This window comes from Hibiscus syriacus, unplaced genomic scaffold, assembly GCF_006381635.1.
Source record: "Hibiscus syriacus cultivar Baekdansim isolate YM2019G1 unplaced genomic scaffold, ASM638163v2 tig00111812_pilon, whole genome shotgun sequence".
In the NCBI taxonomy this organism is placed as follows: Eukaryota; Viridiplantae; Streptophyta; class Magnoliopsida; order Malvales; family Malvaceae; genus Hibiscus; species Hibiscus syriacus.
The window spans coordinates 153439-177196 of NW_024063187.1; the positions used below are offsets into that span (position 1 = coordinate 153439).

The window sequence follows — 23758 nt, forward strand, 5'->3', positions numbered from 1 at the left end:
TGCTTCGAATAATGTAACAGCAATCAGTGTAGCATACACTATCATATCAAGTAATAAAGTGGATACAAATTAATGAATTGATTATCGTATCCACAGAGACTAGTATTAATTAGAGAATTACTATAGCATTTAGTAAGTAAAATAACATAATTGTATTGTTGATGTTGTAGACAAAGCAATAAAAATATAAAAGCTAAAATAAATATGTGAATAAAGATATTAAGGATGATGGAATCACAACATTTAACGATTCCACAACAATACAATTGATGCATCTAGCATTAAATTAGCAAGTTTTTCTCTCTCGATGGCTCAACCTAGAAACTCACAGCAATGTTATATCCATATACCCACTTATGTAAATTTACTAAGGATGCTACAATAATCAGCCCACAATATCTCTCTACATTGAAACGTTGCTCTTGCAACCACTGATGCTACAACAGTGGCACTCACCTCTCGATGTAGTGGACTAGGCAAATATATATATATACTAAATGCCTTAATAAGACCAAGCAAACACCAATTGAATCAATGGACAAAATTAATTAGCATGAAACACAAAATATATTTAAAAATAATAGCATCCAAGGTTTAACAAATCCCACATAAATTAAACAGTATTTCAACTAAACAAAAATAAAACCCCCTCTCAAAATTATTTTATCATTGCTATCATTGATGCTCTCCTCGATCACCAGCCACCACCTCTTGATACTGACTTTGCCTTCACGTCCAACTACTTATTTTCCCCAAAATTACCTAAGCGACCATGACTAACGGTGGAGAAAATAAAAGACTAAAATAAAACCCTAAAAACTCCCCTTTAATTAAATGCAGTCGTCTCCTTTATATATTAATTAAAAAACCCTAAAAAGTATAATTTAAACCCACATTAAATTGAGACTCCTTTTCCTTTAAGATTTCTTTCTACTTTTCGATCCTTTCTATAATAGGATTTTGTCCATTTGTCAATAACTTTCTACCCAAGCATTGATTAATACAACAATGACCTGGCAATCTTGCCTCGTATTAGCATACAACAACAACTGCAGCATCAGACAACGTCACAACATCAGGGTAACAATATCACGACAAAATATCATAATTAGTCCAAAAATTACCAAATCACTTCCAATAATACATATGATGTAAAATTAACTAAAAAACACTATAAAGATGATCCTAATATGGTAAAGTACAAGCTCAAACCTAAGTAGCGAAGTTCTAAATAATAACTCTTTTGGAGAGTTATCAGCGCACCTCCTCTAACTCGGGCAGAACCATTTGGTAAGGGGCTCGGACGAGTGGCTCAGCATTCGGCACAAGCACAATCTTGTGATCAACCTTCCTCTCTGGAGGCAACTTCTTCGGTAACTCGGCAGACATCACATTCTTGAATTTTGTCAGCACAATTCCCACTTCACTAGGAACGTCCTCGGTTGTAATAGCCCATCACACACCAAGGTAGATAGAAAGACTGACTCCTCTTTGGTACCGTCTTTGAGAACTAGATTGCAGAAAAAAGTTTGGCCCCAAATTCATTCCCTCGATTCACTAGAATAATGCACTGATGTTTTGAATCCATAATACATAAATAATCGGAAAAAGGAATAGAGAAAGCACTGATCCGGTCCAAGAAACTCAACCGAAGCACGAAATCAAAGTCATCAAGAGGAATCACCTTGATGGCCTCCTTGCCAAACCAACCTCAAATAATCATCTCAACCCCTTTTGTGGCCCCCACAATCGGAGCTTATTTGTCATTGACAGTCTTGATAGAGCCACTTGCCTTCTCCACATAAAGAGCAAGCTTCTTAGTAACTTGTTCAGACATTAACAACTCAAAGGCACTTGTATCCACTAGTGCGCTCAACTTCTGGCCAGTTAGGGTGATATCTACAAACATCAATCCCTTCTTCTTTCGACGCTTCTTGACCTCCATGGTGTTGAGTATGGAACCAAGGTTAAAAGCCTCAGTCTCCTCCCCATCTTTCTCCTTAATGGAAAATATCTTGTTCCTCTGTGGGCAATCCAAGTTCCCTTGGCCTTGCAATTATAGCATTGGATAGATTGTTTGTCCTTCCTATCCCCGTTCTTTGCATTCTATGGCTTAGCGCGCCACTCAAATTTTTGTCTCCTTTGAATGGCTTCTCCCTATCTCCATTGCTACCTTTGAACTTTGGTTTTGGTTTGGAAGAGTTAGGCTTTTTGACACCAAGCTCAATGACTGACTCAGCTACTGTCAAGGCAGTGGAGAGATCTTTGAAACCCTGCCACCTTAGTTCATTCTTTGCCCATTGCTTCAGCCCATCCATGAAGGTAAAAAACTTATCCTCTTCTGTCAAACTCGGGACTTGGAGACTCAACTCGACACACTTTCAAACATGCTCCCTCACTGACCCTTCTTGTCTGAGACGCCTCATCTTTGACCACGCCTCATCTTCAACATACTCATGGTAGAATTGTTCCTTGAGCTCAACTCTAAACTCCTCACAGGTCTCGATTGAAGCATTCCCTCACTTCACATCGTTACACCTTCGTCGCCAAAATAAACACTGGTAATGTTTACCTTCTTGGCATCATCCTCGATGTCGACTGCTCAGAAATATTGGTCCAGGCCCCAAAGAAAATTCTCCACATCCAAAGCGAACCTTGTCCCCTTAAACTTCTCCAGTTTTAGGACATCACCCATGGCCTTGGGCGCTCCCATTGCCAAGTTATTCCCGATCGTAGTCTTGCACACCAATAACTCGCTCTTGAGTAGCTCTACCTCCATTTTCTGCTCAGTAACTTATAGTCGGAACCTTGGTTCTTGAGCTCCTTAAGTTCCTTCCTCAGAGCCTCGACTATGGCTTGAATAACATCACCACGTTGAGCCAACTTAATATCCATACCATTGAGGGTTGCTTGCACCTCATCATGGATATCTCCATAGGTCACCATCTTATTGAGATCCAATTTCCCCAGCTTCTCCAGATCCACAGACTCCAACTGCTCCGTGACCTCATTAACATCCTTCATGGAGTTCTCCAACTTGGTGACTCTACCCTAGATGGATGTTAAAGCATCCTTCGATGCAGCCCTATTCTTTCAACCATTACGGGGTTCATTCCCCTCAAAAATTATTGCCTCATCTTGTTGTTGTGCCATCTCAATTGATCAAAACTTCGTTCTGATACCACTTATCACGGGGTTAGACTTCTGCTAGCAAACTCGTACGGTCTTAGTCGCATTCTCGGTCAAACGTCAGCTAAGTAACCCAAAAGACTAAGCAAAGAATGCTTAGAACAAGACGAAACCAAAAGAAAGGAAAACAAAAATATGGGCGCTCAAAGTAAAAAAGAGAAGAGAATATGAGTGAATGCTAACTTGTATTCCTCAAAGTGACGATGAAAAATGAAGTGGAGTGAACCATGTTTTATACTAGAGTCCACTACATCCAATGGTACAGATTGAATTACATCAATGGTTCAAAGAGAATCCTATCCTGGCAAAACTCTTTTAAATTACAAGGGATTTATCTACAATATAGTTAATTATTTAATTATCATGCCTTATCCAAATGACTGGGCCAGCTCCCTTGGGTCTTTTAGAAACTCTTCTGGATATTCTGGAAGGCCAAAAACATGGCAAAAAAAAAGCTTTGGGCAGCCCTGATCGTGTTTCTCTGGTCTTGGCTCGTGGTCCGTAACAATAAGGTGATCTTCTTAGACCATATTTATTCTTGTTTTGTGCGGAAGGATTGTAGTTACTTCTTAATAAGATTAAGGAATCTAATCAAATTCGAGAAGTTAAGGTTGATAAAATCGATACGACATTAACTCGTTTATTTTTGTTTTTGCTGATGATAGTAATTTATTTGGCGAGGCAACAACCACGTGCACCAACAATGATGGGGTTGATTTCGATATATGAAGAGGCATAAGGGGAAGAAGGTTAATTATGATAAGCCAAGCTTATTTTAGTAACAACGTAAACATACATACTTATGACATATCAGGAGCCTCCCTTGGAGGTATTTTGACAGACCTAAAGAAATATTTGGGGTTGCCAACAATGGTTCGAGATGCAACGTTCAGTTCCCAGATTCGATCACTAACTTTGGTTCATATGTACAGATTGGTTCAGCCACAAAATTGTTTTGTTGCAAAAATTTTGGTGCATAATAGATCAGCTTCATTTTGTCTTTGCAGAAAGGGATTACCGTGCCTACTGATTTTAAGAGGATTCTGCATTGTAGTTGATTGCAAACAAAAAAAATTACAAAATCCCAAAGTGTTTCCCTTCAGAAAAAAAAAATATGCTTGCCTTCCCTGGAGGTTTCTCAGAACTGCCTTTGACAATGCTCTGAGATTGAAGCATAATCATAAAGTGCAGCAATGTCAATTGTTTCTAACCATCAACCATATAAATCTTGAAAATCATCTTACAAGCAGTAGTACAAAATCCAACTGAAATTAAATAATCTTGTGGAAAATTCAAGTTTTTTTTTTAGCATTTTCAGATGCGAATCATTTGAGAAGAGTACACTTGAACCATGCAATAATCTTAGTTTGCAACATCTCAAAATTGCAAGGTTCCAGTGTACGAGCATATCATCTAAGAGGCTCCTCCAATGTCTGTGTTACCCTTTCACATTCATCTTGATGATTTGAGGAAAAATGTGCAGAAGCTTTGTTAGGAGTTTAACTGAAGTCTACCTTAAACCAGAACCAGATGCAGCAGGGTTTTCAAAGCCTCCAGGGACAAACACAGGAAGTTGGTTCGAGACAGAGTCCTTTTTGAATCTAGACTCTCGAGGCAAGTTCAGACCTACTCTTTCTTGAGCTTCCCTTGAACCCAAACCCTTATCATTTCTCAAACTATCTCTAACAGGAAAACTCAAAAGTGGACCACCAAAAAAAATAGAGTCCCCTGTATAGAGTAGCTTCTCTGCTTGTTGTGCTGAACCCCTTGCTGGCAAAGACGACTCCTGCGGTGGAAAAACTGCCCTTCTACCCTGTGTGCTAGTTTCTCCACTAGAATTTGGCAAACCTATTTGCATGGATGGTCTATTCCGAGCATCAGTTGCAGAGATGGGGACTGATACATACCTACCAGCTTCTTGATCCCATACAACTGAAGTCCTTTTGACATCTCTAAGAAGGGAAGCGGCAGGAGCAGAAAGCAACAATGGATCAACTGTTCCACCCTTATGAATTAACCTTTCATCCGAAGAAGATGGGCCAGGTCTGATGGGATTGTTGATAGCAGGTAATGGAGCATTTGACATAAACGTACGACCGGGCAGGCCAGGAGCGGAGGTAGCCATATTGAAACGACCACCTTGAGGTTGAGGTAGCGGGCTAAGCATGACTGATTCATGAATGTGGCTTGGACTGCTGAAGCTACTTGCACTTTGAGTTCCTGTTTCGTACTCATCACGGCTACCTTGACTTGGAGCAAAAGAGTTTCCTAGTGGCGATAATTGCTGATCATTCTTTAACTCTTTATTTGCACCTGTATCTGTGCTAACACTACTTCTAATGCTCATGTTGCCACTGGAACTCAGTTCAGGATCTCCTATACGGCGGTTTTCAACAGGCCGTAGAACAGAAGAAGATGCTCTTGCCCTAGCTGCTGCCCTCGTGGCATCAGTAGAATCTAACTTTGCCAGCTTCCATGCACTAATACGAACAGGCTTTCTGGGTCCCTTGTTCCCTCTTTCAGCAAAACCAGCTGCATCTGGGTCGACAGTGGATGGAAGCATTCCAGGTTCCAAATGGGGCACAACTTCATCCTGATGTAGCCATGTCCAACCAAGGTTTTAAGTCATCAGTGTAATACTAAAAGAAATACACGTCAAGGGTAGAACATAGATACAAAAGGCAACACAACTCTATAAGTCAAACCAGAGACTTGGGATGAATCTACTTCCTAGAAGGTAGGCTTATATTAATTTATCATGAAAAAAACATCAAAAGTACGTCACATGAATAAAATTGTGCAACCATCAACAGCATCAATCGACCTAGCCCTCAACTAATAAATACCCGGGGTCTAAATTTTCAGATTTCGGTATCTTAAATCATTTTCAGTAACCTTAAGGATAACTTAAATGTTCTGTACTCTTAGATCACATTACTTTACGGCTTCATACAAACAAAACGAGTAAAGCAAACATTTAAATGGAAGTACCTGATAATCCACAAAAACCCTAGGAGGAGTACACCATGCCCCCTTGTACTGCAGGCCAAGAGAACTTCCTCCACTCATGCCAGTTGTAGCTGATCCAGATGGAGAATACATCATATTTGGAAGTTCCTCATCCACAGATGCTCCTGCAGGTGCTTCACTCATTGCTCTCATTGCCACAACATATTCGTAGGTTGTAATGCCCTAATTCCAGGTAAAAGTCAAAATGGCTTTAGTCTCTTCCCTATAAGATGACAGTAATGTTATATTTCTTGAAAACTTACCTTTCTGATTAGTATAATGTGGAAGAAAAAAAGTTCACCCAGTGGTACACAAGCCAGGACAGAAACTGCAGTACATACCGCCTACAAAATTTTGTATCCGACTTAAATACTTATGAGAATATAAAATCACAAGTTACATATCAACTTCAAGGCATTTGTTAAGGAATGTACCACTACTGTTGCAAATGGAGCACGAGAAAAACCATTTCCAAGCCTATCAATAATCTCAGTCTCCATACCCTTCTTGTTAACAAAGCAACGAACTAAGACAGCAATACCGACGCCAGCTTCCATTACTAGCTGAACCATGGGGAGACAAAAGCATCATCAGAATCCAGGAAGTATGATTTTTATATAACAAGCAATTGACAAAAAAAAAACATACCCAAACAATACTGATGCCCATGAGAGAGATGAATGTGATATAATTTTTTTGTCCAACACAATTGTTTAACCACTGCAGGCACATTTGAGATAGAGATTTATTTCCACAAACAAATAACCAGATTATTCCAATGCCATACAAGCTGAAAGATTTTACAATTATTATGACCATAAAGAAGCAACATGAAAATATTTACCCGACAGTGATGATCAAAACCATCTACACATTTATCACAACTTCTGCAATGTTTACTAAACTTGCGCACCTGCACCGTAGAAATCATTCATAAGTGAGAAAGAAAGCCATACACCATTTTAAGACACTAACGTCTTCCAAATCCTGATCTGCCAAATTATAGGATATAACAATCAAGTGCTCCCTTTAAAACTATATCACAACAAAAAAAAACGTCTATCCAAGCTTGATTTATTAGTTAAGAAGAAAAATACAATTTTAACCAATGAAAAAAGATCTCTAAAGGAACAATACCTTCCCATATATTTTATTTGTTTTGATAGTTGGAATCCAAAAATTTGGTTGAAGGTGTTCAATTTTCCGCAATCAGCTTTATTTTCACTGTTGCCTTACAATACATTTGGTAGTAGCATTTGACAAATGCAGACAAAAGTAACAGCTATTCGCCTGGACTTGCAGTGGATGATAAGATTGGTGCTAAGCATGTCATGAAAATCCAGGGAGTGGCAAAGAAAACATAGTAAAATATAGCTATGTAGAGATGCTGAGACACCCTGAACAGTAATGAAAATATAGTGTTTTTTCCATTATTTGATCTCGGCAACATTAATTCCAACTCAAGAGTGTTACACTACACGCCACAATTGTTTAATGAACAAGATAAAAGCAACTTTTCAATTTTTTGTGGGGAATGTTAAGGACACCTTGGACATAAATATACTAAAAAATGATGAAACTTAAAGCTGATATAATATGATAAGAAAAGGTAACCAAATAGGTTCCAAAATACCTCGGCATTGCACAATGTGCAGAACAAAGCATCTTCATTCCCTTGCTCAGCAGGTGGGTCCTGCTTGCGACAATCTTCATGAACAAATAAAGCACAAAAGATTCCTCCAATGCAACAAGATTTCCTGCTAGCATATTGTGTTGGACCATCATTAGCTCCAGGATCTCCCACTGAACCTTTCATACTTGAGTTTGGTGCTGCCCTAGAGCTTATGGAAACACTTGATGGTGATGAATTCAGCCCACTGCCTAACTCATCATATTTTATGCGTAAATCCTTCACAGATAAACCATGGTTCTCCAATTTGTTTGATCCACCATTAAATTTTGACATGATGCCAGGATCAGCAGGGTTAATTGCGGTACACCGAACATAAAGTATAAAAACAAGGAGTGCCTGCATAGCAATCAAAAGAAAAAAGGTAGTGACATAAGATTCAGGGATTATGCTTGTATTGTGTTATGCAGATTAAAAAGGAAATTCTTTTTTCACAAAAAATTATTTACTCATAGGGCAAGAACAATGTTACTTAGATCTTAACACGTTATCAGGTATTAAAATGTTCTAAAAACCTATATAGATCTTTCATGCAAAAATCAAAAATGTACAATAAAGGATATTCTGTAGCCCTAATATAAATAAATAAAACAAATGAACTCACATACCACCAGTGAGTAAGCTGCAACCAGAGCATATTCCCAGATGCGCCCTCCAAGGAAAGGAGCGAAGAAAGAATAAAAAGCAACCACTAACAAGCAGAACACAGTAATTGCAACAACCTATAAAGGAATTATAATCATATGTAAATAATATGAAAGAGTTATTGATAGGTATCATTTGCGTGTGAGTGCAACACAAAGGTAATCACAGAAAACACATTAACAACGCTGGAAAATAACTTTGAAATGTCTTTTACTCTCTCCAGCTTCAATAGGTGGAGACGTTACTTAATTTGTTCTCCTTAAAGGAAAAATAAAGGGGGAGGGATGTTAGAAGGATGCAATCTCTGGCCTAAGTTCTAGTTTATTTTAGGAATAGAAATCATAATAGAGCAAAACATATTTGACATCTTTATCCTAAATAAAGAACAAGATAATTTCAACATACAGTATCCACAGATTTGAATTATTAAAGAAAGTTAAAGCATGAAGATCCTCAAACCAATGACTCCCAGGCTTTGCCTGGTATCAGTTTTAGCCCATCACATTTTTCTTAGTTGAGGTTCCTTTAAAGAGGATATCGGCCCATCTTTGAAATTTAGGCTTGACCTTCAGATAAAGTGTAAATCAGATGCATGGTTCAAAATCCAATGAATGAACTTAGCCGACAATGTGTTAATCATCAAGTATTGTACTTGTCGGATCCATGGATTAGGATTAGTCATTAGACAAATGCTTCACTACCTCCAAAAGATATTATATATCAATGAGGCAATAAAGCCTCCCTCGAATAGTTATCCATCTTAGAAACATGTCTACCTATGAACCTCTACGATACTCACACTTGTTTTACCAAACATGTGCTTTAGTTTGTCTTCTTCTTACACTGATCAGAGTAGTTGGATAAAACTATAGCAGTGTACCCAAATCAGAAACTTGTTCAAGAAACATGCAGTGCAAGTTTTTTCTTTTCTGATAAGAATTGGAGGCCCGTTAAAAACCCCCCTTCATAATTACTAGAATACCCAAGGGTGTTCCAGTAAAAAGCGGAAAGTGGAAAAGAGTACCTCATATTTTATTATAATATTTAGGAAAATACAAACAGTTTAATACAACAGACTATTTTTCCAAACAAAACTAGATCCCTAAAAAAATCCAAAACCACAAAACATCCAAATCCAAGAAAGAAATTCTCTCTTATCCAATTCCAGCCTTAGCAAGTGCATCTGCTTCAGTATTTGATGATCTTGCAATCCAACGGAGAATACTCTCTTTGCTCGTAATTCTATCTTCTATTTCCTTACAAATTGAAGCATAAATGCCAGGGCAGACATCCACAATCTTTATCCACTCCACATAATTCTTGCTGTCACTTTCAATAATCAACCGCCCCTTAGAACTCCACATGCAGTGCAAGTTGAAAGTAACTGTCACACACAGATTAAACCTCATTCTCATCCTTCCAGGTCAGGCTTAGAGATAATGTTCACAATTAAATCACAATTAAGCACCAGGTTCTGTACATAGCTACCTCTTCTAGAGTTTCCTAATCTATTAAAGTGAAGTATGCCTAATTCAGAGATGGCTGCTTTCATCCAGTTGACTAATGGAGACAGATTTAAAGGTGTTAGGAACCGTTTGGGAGTCCAACCACATTTTAGACCATCCACAATCCACTTAAAGAAAATGTTCTTAATAAGCTTCTGTAAGAAAACACAGAAACTTCTAAACAACCTCAGACGGGTCAACTATTCATCTAGTATATACTTTGACAATCAACTCTAGCTAGCACAAATCACAATCACTCAATGAAGATGACTTTTCTGGTATGAAGAACGAAATAAGATTCCTTCCTCATTTTCTTGACAATCACAATAGCCGTCAGCTCGACAACACCTCCCAGTCTCCTCCTCCCTTGCCTGCCGCGCCTCCGCCCAAAGAGGCGCCTCCCTTGCCTTGCTTGCCGGGTCTTCTCCACCCACAGTTGAGCTGAATGCTACTGAAATTAAACCCACAGCTAAGCCGACAACTTCTGAATTAACCCAAATCAAATACTTTTGTTAAGCGAGTTAACCAACCGAACTGATCGCGAAAGTTGGTTCAGATTTTTTCAAGAGTTTCGAAAATCAAAATGGAAGTAAAAAATGCAACAGAAGTGAATCTGGAACAGAAGAAGAAGCATAAAGGTAAACATGATAAGCCAAAGCCATGGGATGAGGACCCGAACATTGATCGTTGGAAAGTTGAAAAGTTTGGAACCCGGATGGATTATTGGAAGTCAGCTCTTTTTCCACTATCTTCCTCGCTATCGAGAAAAATACTTACAAGAAGCTTGGCCAAAGGTTAAATCAGCTTTGAAAGAATATGGTATTGTTGCTGAGCTCAACTTGGTTGAAGGGTCTATGACAGTTTCTACGACAAGGAAAACTAGGGATCCATATATTATCATTAAAGCCAGGGATCTCATCAAGCTTCTATCAAGAAGTGTTCCTGCACCTCAGGCTGTCAAAATACTCGATGATGAAATGCAGTGTGACATTATAAAAATTGGAAACTTGGTCCGCAACAAGGAACGATTTGTTAAAAGAAGGCAGCGTCTTGTGGGGCCAAATTCTTCGACTTTGAAGGCACTTGAAATATTGACAGGCTGCTACATTCTTGTTCAGGGAAATACTGTCGCAGCTATGGGTTCATTTAAAGGTTTAAAACAAGTCAGGCGGATTGTGGAGGACTGCATAGAGAATAAAATGCATCCTGTATACCATATCAAGATTCTCATGATGAAGAAAGAACTTGAGAAGGATCCGGCTCTTAAAGATGAAAACTGGGACAGGTTTCTTCCAAATTTCAAGAAGAAAAATGTTCAAACAAAGAAGGTTAAGAGTAAAGAGAAGAAACCATATACACCATTCCCTCCTCCTCAGCAACCTAGCAAGGTGATTAGTTCTACTGGGAAGAATTGTTTTACGGTGATCATTTTCAACATTCCAGAGCTTTTTCATCATAAAGGTCTTTGGCTGTTATTCGATAAATATGGAGAGGTGGTCGATTCTTTCATCCCTAACAAAAGAAGCAAGGGAGGAAGTAGGTTTGGCTTTGTTCGTTTCACCAGTTTGGAGGACGCAAGGAAGGCTATCAGCTGTGTTGACAGATCTAGGATTCGTGGTAATGAAGTTAGAGTTTTCTTGGCCAGATTTCAACCTCGGGCAGCTTTTTGGAGAAAGAAGTTTTCTGGTTTAAAACCAGCCGTGAGCAAGAGTAATAGGGAGGATGTTGGCGTTCAGAGGTTCCCATTGTGGGTTCTGTTGACGAGGACAATCTTTCAACTTGCAGAGGCAGCTTGGTAGGGTGGTGCAGCAATTTTTTAAGATGAAAGAGTTGGCTGCTATTATGCACAAGGAAGGCATATTAGGCCCGAAAATTATGAGGTTAAGCGGGCTAGCAGTTCTAATCATTTTTGAGGATGAAGAGAGTAGGGATTTCACGCTGAACAATCAGATGGGGGAATTGAATAAATGTTTTGGCAAAGTAGAAGTGTGGTCGGAAAACTTTCATTGCAGCAGCCGCCGGGCGTGGCTATCGTGCAAAGGGATCCCACCGTTTTTGTGGAATCCTTCCACCTTCAGAAGCATTGCAGACAAATGGGGAGAACTTATCTCCATTGAGGAAGGATCTGTGAATCCAGGCTCTTTTGACAGGGCTTTGTTTCAAATTATTACAAACTGCCAAACACGTGTGGAAGAATCCGTTGTTTTGAAAGCTGGGGATTTGTTTTTTACAGTTTTTATTTCTTATTTTGAGCCTTGTTTCAGTCCTGATTCGGTCTGGGCAGACTCGTTCCTGATGGATGAGGCAGTTGCCTCCCCGTTCTCTTTAGTGGGGGAGCTCGTCGGTGTCTCGCCAGTTATTTCTCCCGTGGTGGAGGTATGTCTTGAGGGAGCTGGTAGAAACGTGAACTGTTCAGCTGGTAGAAACGTGGACTGTTCGGTGGAGAAGATTTCTGAGCGATGTTCTGTGGACGAAGAAAGTCTATTATGTTGTATGGGGGAAAGATTTAATGGTTGCATCTTGTCGGGTGGGGAAGTAGTGGAGAGGAACATAGGGGAGGATTATATTATGGGTTTAAGGAATAATGTTGTTGGTATGGGGAAGATTCCTTCGGAATTCGAGGATGTGGTGGAGCACGAGATTGTGTTGGAACACGCGGCGAGAGAGTCAGTTTTTGAAAGAAGCGAAAGTTGTAAGTCTGCACGTGATATAGTGGGAATAATGGATTTTTTTGATTCGTCCAACTTGGATGGTCGGTTAAAGGCAAAGGTGATGAAGAACGTGATTAACATTATCAAAAAGCGTTCTATTAGTAATTCCAAGGGTGTGGAGGCCCAACAGGATGGGGATGTGGTTGGCAATTTGGATGGAAGAGCTAAATCGGGGTGTGTAGATAAGGATTTGGAACAGATTCTTAGAGTATTGGAGGGGAATTTAACTCTTCCCAATCCTTTGAAGAGAGAGATTCGGGTCCCCAAATAAAGGCTAGATACTGCTGAACCAAGAAAAGAAGAAGGTTCAATGTGAGGGTGTTTTGTCTGTTCTTGGAGCCAGAATATGTTTCCGTTTTTTCCATCTTTGGAGAAAGAGTCTACAGCTGGGTTTTCTGCCTCTTCGTGTGGAAGCTCCTGGATGTTGTGTTTTATTTTGGCTTCTTTGGTTCGAGTCAGCTGTACTTTTTGGTCTTTATTTTAGGAGTTTTGTTTTCTGGTGCCCTTCGAGCCAAGAGTTAGGCTTTCAGTCGGGTCAGTCCTTTAGAGGCTGTTGCGGTTGATATGTTGGATTAGGTTGAGTTTTGTTGCTGCTGTGGGGGTGTTTTCGGTTGTTTTATGGTGTTATGTTTTATGTAGGGGGTCGATCTCTGGATGTATATTGGTTTTTTTATGTTTAATGAAATCCTAAGGCACTCTTTTCCTCCTTCCGCTGATTAAGGAGCTTATCTATAAGTCCCTCTAATCAAGAAGGTGGTTTTTAATGAGGCCTTCAATTCCTATCAAAAAAAATCTCTAATTCAACACCATAAGCAATTCAAAAGAACAAAACAGATCTGTCAAATCCAGAATCTTTACTCATCCATACAGTTAATATTTGGAACATTACTAAAGTCCAATGCGACCCTACTGAATTACAAGAATCTAGAATTAATTCGTAAAAGCCAAACCCTCACAAAGTCAGTCTATTAGTTCAAAACTATAGTACTACAAAGCTGAGAAAGCAATACAACAGAAACTATAGCATAAAAGGAACAAAAAATAAATTAAAAAAAAAACATATTTTAACAATAAATGTCACCACTAAATAGGAGGACAATCACTAAATCGAGGGCAATTCACATGAATTGAAGCAGCAAACAGCTAAGCCCCACAGAGAAAACATGGATCCAAGAGAAATCCTCAGCAACTTCTTGTCCAAGCATGCATAAAGAAACAAAATCAAAGGGACATTACCTGGAAGGTGTGAGCAGGTAGTTGCCATCCATGCTTCCTCACCATAACTGCCCTGCAAAATTCACACACCAACACCTACCCAGAAAACCCAAAACCCTAAATGCAAAAAAAGACCCTAGGAACAGAATCCCATTACAAGCACAAAAGTAAACAGTTACGGAGAGACGGAAAGGGAAAGAAAAGGGGCTTCCCCCTTTGCAACCAAAGACCAAATTAAGAACCCATAAAAATAGTCCCAAAAAACAAAGAAATGAGAGAATGTTAACAATGGGTTCCCAGTATGAAGTCAAGGGTTAGTCCATGAAAAGCAAATGAAAGCACTAAATAAAGGAAGAATGAAACACAGAAGAGGGCGGCATATAGGGGAAAGGGTGAGAGAAAAGAATAGTAAAGTACAGAATGTGAAAAACTGTTGAAAAAAAATCAGAAATTGACAAAAGATAAAATCTTTGACGCAAAAAGAAAGGGAAATAAATTGCAGCCTCCACGGTAATAAATTGATTTTTTCTTTTTACATTTCAATAAAAGAAGGGTAAACTATAAATGCGTTACTTAACTTTTACTTCACTAATGTTTTAGGTTATTAAATTTTAAAAACTTACAACTTATCACTCAATTTTGAATTAGTCTATTTTATTCACTAAGACCGTAAATCACTAACGATTGGTGTATCTTTACTTTTTTATCAAACTCGTTTTATCGTTGTAAACGTGAATTCAATGTATGTTTAACAAAAACACTCCAAACTCCATGAATATAGATTTGGATGCTTTAGTTTTATGTTCTTTAATCTCCGTCATTCATTGATGGATGAAATCTGAATGAAGATATGTTGTTCCTCTTCAAAGGGACCTCTCCACTGTTAAAATCATCAAATGAAAATTTCGATAGTAAGAGATTTTCTAAAGGTAAAGGTAAAGGTAAACTTCTTTCATTTTCTTTTTCTTTTTTTAAATAAATTATTCTTATTAAAGATGTGATATTTTAATGATAGACAAATATTTTTTTTATTCAAACATGTTTTCTTTTAACAACAATCATCAGTTCAAACACATAGGTGTTTACATAGCTCAAATATCGATAAAATAGGTCATATCATCATATTATCACAAAGAAAAGGCGAAGTACTAAAAATTCAACTTTCAAAATTAAGTGATCAATTTGAAAAATTTTAAGTTTTAATGACAGGAACAAGAGTAAAATAAAAGTCGAATTATGAAATTTATAGTTTACCTGTAAAATACATATATCTTTTTTTAAAAAGAATCAAAAGTGATTTGATGGACTTTCAATTTATTATAAATATTTTGTGGTGATCATGTAAATATTATTTGCTGAGATTTTTTACGTAGGATTTATTTGCAGGAATTATTTTTTATTACAGACGCGTATATGAAGACTGCATATGAAGATTGTTCAACTATGTATTTATTTATTTATTTATACATGTATTGTATTTTATCTTTATTTTTAATTTTCTGACTGACAGAAGTCTTCCACGGAAGCTGCTATCAACCTGGCATTGGGGGCAGCCTACTACCCTACCTCCCCTTACCTATTGCATATGGGAATAAGGTTTTGTTGTTATTGTTGTTGTGTGAATATTATTTCAACCTAAATTTATTTTAAAGAAAAACCTATAAATTTATGAGTTTAATTAAGATTTCGAGATAATTGTATAAAATATCTTCCTATTATAACTCCATTCTAAATTAATCTTTAAATTTTAAATTTTTTATATGTCCCTAAATTATAATTATATTTTAAATTTATATTTAAACTTTAAAACATCATATATCGATCTTAAACTATCAATATCATTTTATTTTGATCCTCTTGTTAAAGTGTTGTTAACTCTAATGATTAAAAAAATTATTTTTTATGATCTTTAGAATTAAAGTCAACCTTCTAAAATAATTTATTTTTTATGGTCTTTAGAATTAAAGTCAACCTTCTAAAAAAATCATGGGACCTGCAAAAATTGATAACATTTTTATAAGATCACAATATCAATTTTTAGGACCTTTATAAACAAATTAGTTTTTTAGGATGTCACGGGTTTAATTCCCTCGCGTTAAAATTAGTAGAGTTTTTTTTAACGACGCTTTAACATAAGGATTAAAATATAATGATATTGATAAATTGAGAATATAAAAAAAGTATTTTAAAGTTTAGGAATTAATTCAGACTGAGTTATAATTTATGATTGATATAGAATATTTTAAAATTTTAAAGATCAATTTAAAATAGGGGTCATAAGTTGAGGATATCATGTGAAATTAACTCCAAGATTTCATTATTTCCTTATCTGTATAGTCAACAATCACATATATTGCATGAACAAAGTGACATCGATGGTAAATGAATAGTTATTGTTCTTTGAAGTCTCGGGTTCAAGCATTATAGATGTCAGGGGTACGAGCATTCAATGTCAAATGATTTAGAGTTATTTTTGTACTGATATTGTCATGTACTTGTACCAAATTAATACAAAAACAATATCCCTGATTTGTTGGGTCCCTTTATTATTTGATGTATTATTTATTCTTTCATTTTTTTTAATGATTTAGTTATTATTCCATGTCCTATAGCTCATACCGACCTGCCACCCTAATAATCCACATGCTTTTCTTAAATATCTCATACCCACCCTTCCAACTCAGGTCAACAACCATGCCGCTCTCACCTATTTATTCTCCTTCGACTCATAGTGAACTCATCTCCATTGACACAATCGCCCAAGCTCCCTATTAAACTTACTCCTTCAAACTATCAAGCGTGGTATACTTCATATGATGAATGTCAATCAGTATACAATTTATATGCCAAGCCCCCTCAAGCACATCAAACATGTAAATGTTATGATCCCTCAACTTGTAAGATTTTCATTTCGAGACATCGATTTTGTTGAACATGTTTATCCTTACAAAGAAAAGTATGATTCTCTTTGTCGTCCTAATAATAATAAGTATATTGTCTCTCTTTGGACACCTCGTGTTGTGATTCCTATGTCTACGAAAAATACACCCTCTTTGTATGCTCATGCTTCTACGTTGCCACTTCCAGAGGTACCCGCTGGATGTAGTGCTTCCTCAAATGAATGTGCGTTCTTTTCCTTTGACTATATCTTCTTCCCCTGTAACTTTATCTACATCAACTCCTTTATCACCACCACAAAATAAACACCCCATGATAACTAGAGCGAAAAACAACACTAGAAAGCTTGTGTCTCGACTCGACTTTGCCTTACCACTACGGTCCAGGCCTCTTAGGTACTTCTCAATTATATTCCAAACACTTGATTGTCAAAATTCTCAAGCCCTTTCCTTTCTCAGTCACAAAAACCTCTGCAACATCCAACACATTTCACCAGGAACTACGAATAGTGTTTTAGGCCCTAAAAGATCCTCTTTGGTGTGTCGTTATGGTCGATAAATTTCATTAAAAAAAATAGATGTTGATAACTTTATATGATCAGGGATAGATCTACATTTAATATATAACATTTTTTGTTTGGCGAGAAGATTTTATTAATGAAATCTCATGTAATATCCCAACTTTTGGACTGGTGACCAAAATGTAAATTTTAAAAGTTCAGTAATCAAAGTAGAAACTTTGTGAAAGTTTAGGGATCCAAATGTAATTTTTGAAAGTTATATATTTTGGCCCGTAAATGAATAGTTCACCCCCAAGAATGATGTTTTCGTTGGTTTAGATTTTTGATATGGAGTTTTTATTAAAAGTTATTAAGCGATAAAGTTCTGTAAAATATTCGAATAATCGGATCTAATAAGAAGTTTGAGAAATTTTAAAGGATGATAGAAAAAGGTTAAAAATATTATTTTCATATTTTAGAATGGTGAAATTTAACATAGATCATTGGAATTAAGATTGATTTTCTATGTTAAACCTAGATTGTTTAATTATGGTAACTAGGTTGTAATTTTTGAAAATTACAAGGATAAAGTGAAAAGTATGGAAACTTCTATTCATTTTTTACTTTAAAGATGATGTCATGGCAATGGCAATATGGAAATTATCAAGTTTCATTAATGATTAAAGAATTTTAAATTCGTTTAATTAGTATAAAGATATGTGTTAAGAGATATTTTATCAGAAATTTCAAGATTTCTTCATCTTCATCTTCTCATTGTCGTAAGCCATAGCTAAGGTAAGGAAGAATTTTCAATTCCATTTTTAAGCTATTTTAGTTGGTTTTTGGACTAAAGTGCGAAAATTTATCTACATCAAATTCTATACAAGTTGGTGTAAATATTTCATGTTTTCATTCTTGGAGTAATGATTTCATGAATATGGTGGACAAAGAACAAGTTGATTTTGACGATTTAAAGTTGGATTTTGATTTTTGTGATGTTATGGAGTTCCAAGCATGTCTGATGAATAAAAACCATTAGAAATGGTTATGTTAGACTTGGTCACCTTACAGCTTCATGAAGAATTGTAATACCTTAAACCCGATTGGGCCTAAAGTGTCACATTGGGCTATCGAGGCAGCCCCCGAATTTCAAAATCTATTCATTTTAAAAAAAATATTGAATGGTATCATGTAACATATAAAACAGTTATAAAAACATTTTATAAATCGGAGCTCCGTGGCTCATAATTTAAACCCAAAATAATGCATCTCATTGTTTTATAAAATAAATACACAAGTAAGGTTCTCTGAATATACATGCCCACTAAAGCTACAGTACATTACTCTATTGGAGATGTTGGAAGTTCTGCAGCGACAGTACTTCACAAACTACCCAAGCTACTGACCTGCCAACAGAAAACATCTAAAGGTCGAGCTTACGAAGCTAACAGTATAATCATTAATCTAGAGCAGCATTAAGAGTTTTATAAACATAAGCATGTTAAAGATAGGGTACTAAGTAGTAGGCACATACATGATCTTGATCAAGTGATATCTACTTAAGCATTTACTGCTCTATCACTGAAGTAGGAGACTCACGCTTCCATTAGTCATCGGACAAGGGCCTCGCCATGAGTACACCTTTATCGGGTCTCTACTCAGACTAACTGCAACTGCTTTGCATTATCTAAATGCAACTCTAACTTGACTGTGTACTATCTATACGCAATGTTGACTAGTATTTGGTCTCAAAAAAGCCATTAGACACTAGCAACTGCGGATATCACGTCCGGCTAATCCACCTTCGCGAGAGTTAGGCATCGCGCCCAAATTAGCCGTCGAAGTGCCTCACACACTTACTATGGTGTATCTAGGTAAGGACATTACACCTGCCAACCCATCCCTCAGGAGTGTTAAGGCCTCGACACATAGTCAGCTGGAAAAGTACCTCGTGCACTTGCTTCAGGTGTTCTCGGATATCCTATACCACCTGACGATCGTCACCGAACTGGACTGATGTGATTATACATGCATACCTAAGGCCCAGAGGCCACACAACATTGACAGTTCTAACTAAGTCCTCATGATTGTTCGGGCCTCACGCCCTCACTAGCTCATGAAGTGTCTTGTGCACTTACAATGCCCCACTAGGCCAACTAAGGTAACCTAGGTATACCCTAGCATAATTGGACTCACTAAGGTGAGGTCATCATCTCTCTAGTTGTTATCTCGCTTAGAACGTTATGTGAAGGCTTACTGGTCTGTTACTGTTGTTATTTAATATGATGCTCCATTTTGGTCACTCGCTACTTAAGAGTATATTAATCATTCTTTGCCTCTAGTGAAGTTTATATGTATTCTCGGGGTTTTACGATGACTTCAATATTTGTTGTTCACTGGCTGAACCATTTGCTAGCCCGATATCTGGCTCGAGTTCAACACTAAATAGCGACACTTTGATCGTCCTCAATGAACTTCATTTCAATACCCCTCGAATTAAAAGGATGAATTCCACCTCCTGGGTTTCACTAACATTCTTGAAGCCCACGCTTTTTGTTGGTTCAGAATTTAACTTGCTCATTGTACCGCTAGTCGGTACATCCTCTACAACAATCCTCATTCTCAACCAATCCGTATATGCACTTGACTGAAGAAACTTGAATGCATTACGCCTACTATGGTTACTTTGGTTGTAACCCACTTCTACGAGTGCATTCGGACCCCTTTGGCCTTTTTTAACCCTCATGGACTAAATGTTAGTAATTCGAATCGTCCTTAGCTCTTACAAGCCTTAATTAGGTCAAAACTAACCATCCAAAGTAAGTAGTATTGATACTCTACTTGTAATATCGACACCCTAGGGTCAAGTATCGATACCCCTATGAGTATCGGTACAAAAAATGCATTTTTTCTGAAATTGAGGCCCAATATCGATACTATCACCCTGAGTATCGATATTGTCCCTACAGTATCAGTACTCCCCTTGGCTATATCGATACTTCCAGCTTGAAATCCCTAATTTTAGCTCCAATTCATCAATCGATACTATTTATTCTAGTATCGATATATGAACCCTGAAATGGTTATTTAGGCTTGGGAAATCACCCAAAAACCATCCTAAAGACCATAGTTTGGTTTCTAATCAAGTGCTAAAGCTTTAGGGAGTTAACTGGGCTCTTAGAGTAGCATAAAATATAACTTGTTCATGATATAAAATATAAACCCTAAAATGCTTAAATACTCAAATCATAGAAAAACTTCATTCTTATTGTAATCTTAACTCTCCAATGGATTAGAAATACACTACCTTGATTTTAGAAACCCGAAATAAATTCCCTTGCTTAGTCAAACTCCTTTCCTTATTGATTTTGGTGAAAACTCCCACTTTTCTCTTTAACTATAAAAACCTAAAGCTTAATTCACTAAAACGACGTTGCTAGAGGAATTACAAACAAAAATGAAGGTTGAGAAAGGCTTAAACTCTTACCTTGTCCTTGACCCTTGGAAAGGAGGAGGAAGAAGAAAATATGAAGAAATGAGGGGAAGAGAATGTAAAGAAATAAATAGGCTCAACTTTTAAAAATGGGATAATTGCACATGGTCCTTCTTAAATTATCCAACATTTAAAAATCTCTTTTTGGCTAATTAGGCTCCGAAACAGCCTAATTAAACTCAAATCAGCCCAATGACCTAAGATTATAAAATTCATGAGGGTCCACTTACCTCTCGGGTAAACTCAAAACTACTAGCCCGAAATTTAGGGTGTTACAAGAATTGTTGAAATTTTATTAAAATTGATGTTAGAAGGTTGAATTCATGCTTGAGTTGGAAATCATTGAATTGCTACTTTGAAGTATTCGACCATTATGAAATAAATTTGGAAAAATTATACAAGGGATAAAAATAATCTAGTGATGATTTTACATGCTTTGGAAATTGGTTTGGACAATTTAGAAATTTATGAAAGTATAAGGACTATTTTTATATATTTTGATAATTTTAGGGATGAAAGTACAATTATTGAATAGTTGATGTACTATTTTGGAATTTAATATTGGAATGTTAATTTTAAGGTTATAATGTTGATTTGGATCAAATTGTAAGTTTGCTAAAGTTTGGGGATTAAATCACGAATATTGGAAATCATGAGAATTAAATGCAATTATGCAAGTGTGAAGGTACTAGTTTGAATACAATGTTAAAAATGCTAGAAATTTTGATGTTTGGAATTAAATTGAAGTGAAATGGAAAAGGACCATTTTGAATGAATTAGAAAAGTTAGGATGGATTCTAAATGAATCCATAAATGGTGGTTGAAATGTATAGTTGAGAAAGTTCTGTGGATTAGTGATGAATATGAATATTAAAGGAATTAAAGTGTCATTTTGGAATGTTAAGGTTGATAGAGTTATGAAATGATATTTGTATTGAATAAGTATCGAATAAACTTTATGGATTTATTTATTAGATTTTGCATATATTAGTATGATACTAACATATGCTTTGAATATATGTGTTGTATATATATGATTTTTTATAGACCTTGATAAATATTGTGATTGAAGTGAATCGAAAGCAAAAGATCAAGCTTAGTAAGGATTATATTTTGACTTGTATAAAAAGTGTCAAGGTTAGTGCAATGCATAACATGATGCATAGATGTTTTATACATCATTAGGAAGACTTGCTACCTTGTTTATATTGGCATGATATTTATGTCATTTATCATATATTTGACATGTTCTAAATATGTCAAAAGTTAATATAAAATGCATTGATCATTAGCTTATATATGATATTATATCAAGAATGTTATTTTGGGTATGAACTATCCCGTGTTGAATTATATTAATATACATTGCCATGGATGGAATAAATATATATTATATACCCAAGTATGTCATTGAGGGACGACGATATAGTTGGCATGCCATAGAGTCCAACAGCAGGATGTGTATTCGATTTAGCACTATAGTGCATATAAAGGACACTTGGTCTATATGGTGGGCACGACGACCTTATGTGTATTAGTATTTCGATGCATATTTGACTCGTATACCCAGGGTCCTCATAAGTTTATATTTAGGATATGGTTTATTGGTTAATAAATGATAAACATTTGAATAAGCTAATGAGCTTTTGGAATAAATGACAAGTATATTGATAAGAAAATTTATTCGTGATTTATATCATGTTAAAATTTTGTAACATGATTAAAATAATGTAAAGTGATCATAGTGCATTGAGTAATGTTATTTACTTATATTCATGTATTGTATTCCACTGATTATTATTATGATTGTTTCACTAAGTGTATACTTAGTGTGTGATGATTTTTATGAGTAGGTAAAAAGTAGAAATCGAAGTAATGAGTACTTGGCATCCTACATAGCAAGAAGTATATTTACAATATCAATAATACATACTTTGATGTTGTTTTGACTTGTTTAGTGGCATGTATATTATAAATGTTTTAGTTGCTCCGATAGATTAGTTATAAACCAGTTTTGTAATAGTAAATTAGTAGTTCTTTAATATGGTTAGTATTAGATATAAAATAATACTATGAATGAATTGTATCATATTAAATTATGTTTTAAATATTAATTGATTGGATTTTAAATCAGACAGTTTTTATGCAGTTTTATTTATAATATGAAATAGTATAAAACTGCGTAATTGCTGCCTGAAATCGGATTTGAGTTAGAAGTTAAAATATTACATTTTGATTTATGATATTAATTAGTTTTGCAATAATTTTTAAATTTGAAATTTTTTTAAAAAACAAATTTTTTACCTATTTCGGGTTAGTAAATGCTTTAAATGGATACTGTGACATCTTTAACTCCTAGTAGAGTATATATACGGGTTAAGGGTGTTACACTAACTCTTGAAATCTTTTCTTAGCAAATAGTAACTTACATAGATATTAGAATAGGGGAATGACTAGGCGGTGGCACTTTCGTTTTTGAAGCAGATTGGCTATTCGAAGAGTGAGAAGAGGAAGTGAAGAAGTTATGGTCTGAAGCCGGATAAATTAAACTGGGTCTGTCATGGTTTGGACAAGTGGTTCAAGGCGCTTTGTCATGCTAAACGAAGATTTTCTGTGGACCTGTATAAATGGTTAGTTGATTTGTTGGAGCTTCAGTCCACCGATGAAACTCTGGGAGAGATGATTGATACAAAGCTCCAAATTAATTTAGAGGCGGATATGACTGAACTTTACTGGGAGCAACGGGCATGAGCAAACTGGGTTAAAAATGGTGACAATAACACGTCATTCTTTCATAGATTTGCCTCACAACTTAAGAGTTGGAACAGGATAGAATCGTTATTTTTAGATAAGGGTGAGACCATTTCGTCTGATCATGGAATGGAGGATTTAGCTCGTTCATAT

General features: G+C 36.2%; 1 protein-coding gene and 1 pseudogene across 1 annotated transcript; one reads left to right on the plus strand and one right to left on the minus strand.

The window, feature by feature from the left end:
- The first annotated feature begins 2997 nt into the window (after nt 1-2997).
- On the plus strand, nt 2998-11837 carry LOC120171207 (annotated as a pseudogene).
- On the minus strand, nt 4393-14339 carry LOC120171206 (probable protein S-acyltransferase 19). Its single transcript, XM_039178955.1, has 9 exons — nt 13986-14339; nt 8497-8610; nt 7832-8227; nt 7043-7111; nt 6847-6918; nt 6633-6761; nt 6462-6542; nt 6181-6381; nt 4393-5782 (listed from the first exon to the last, which is right to left on the minus strand). The coding sequence occupies exons 1-9, from the start codon at nt 14028-14030 to the stop codon at nt 4700-4702; spliced, it is 2190 nt and encodes a 729-aa protein (XP_039034886.1). The 5' UTR covers nt 14031-14339; the 3' UTR covers nt 4393-4699.
- Between the last annotated feature and the right edge of the window lie 9419 nt (nt 14340-23758).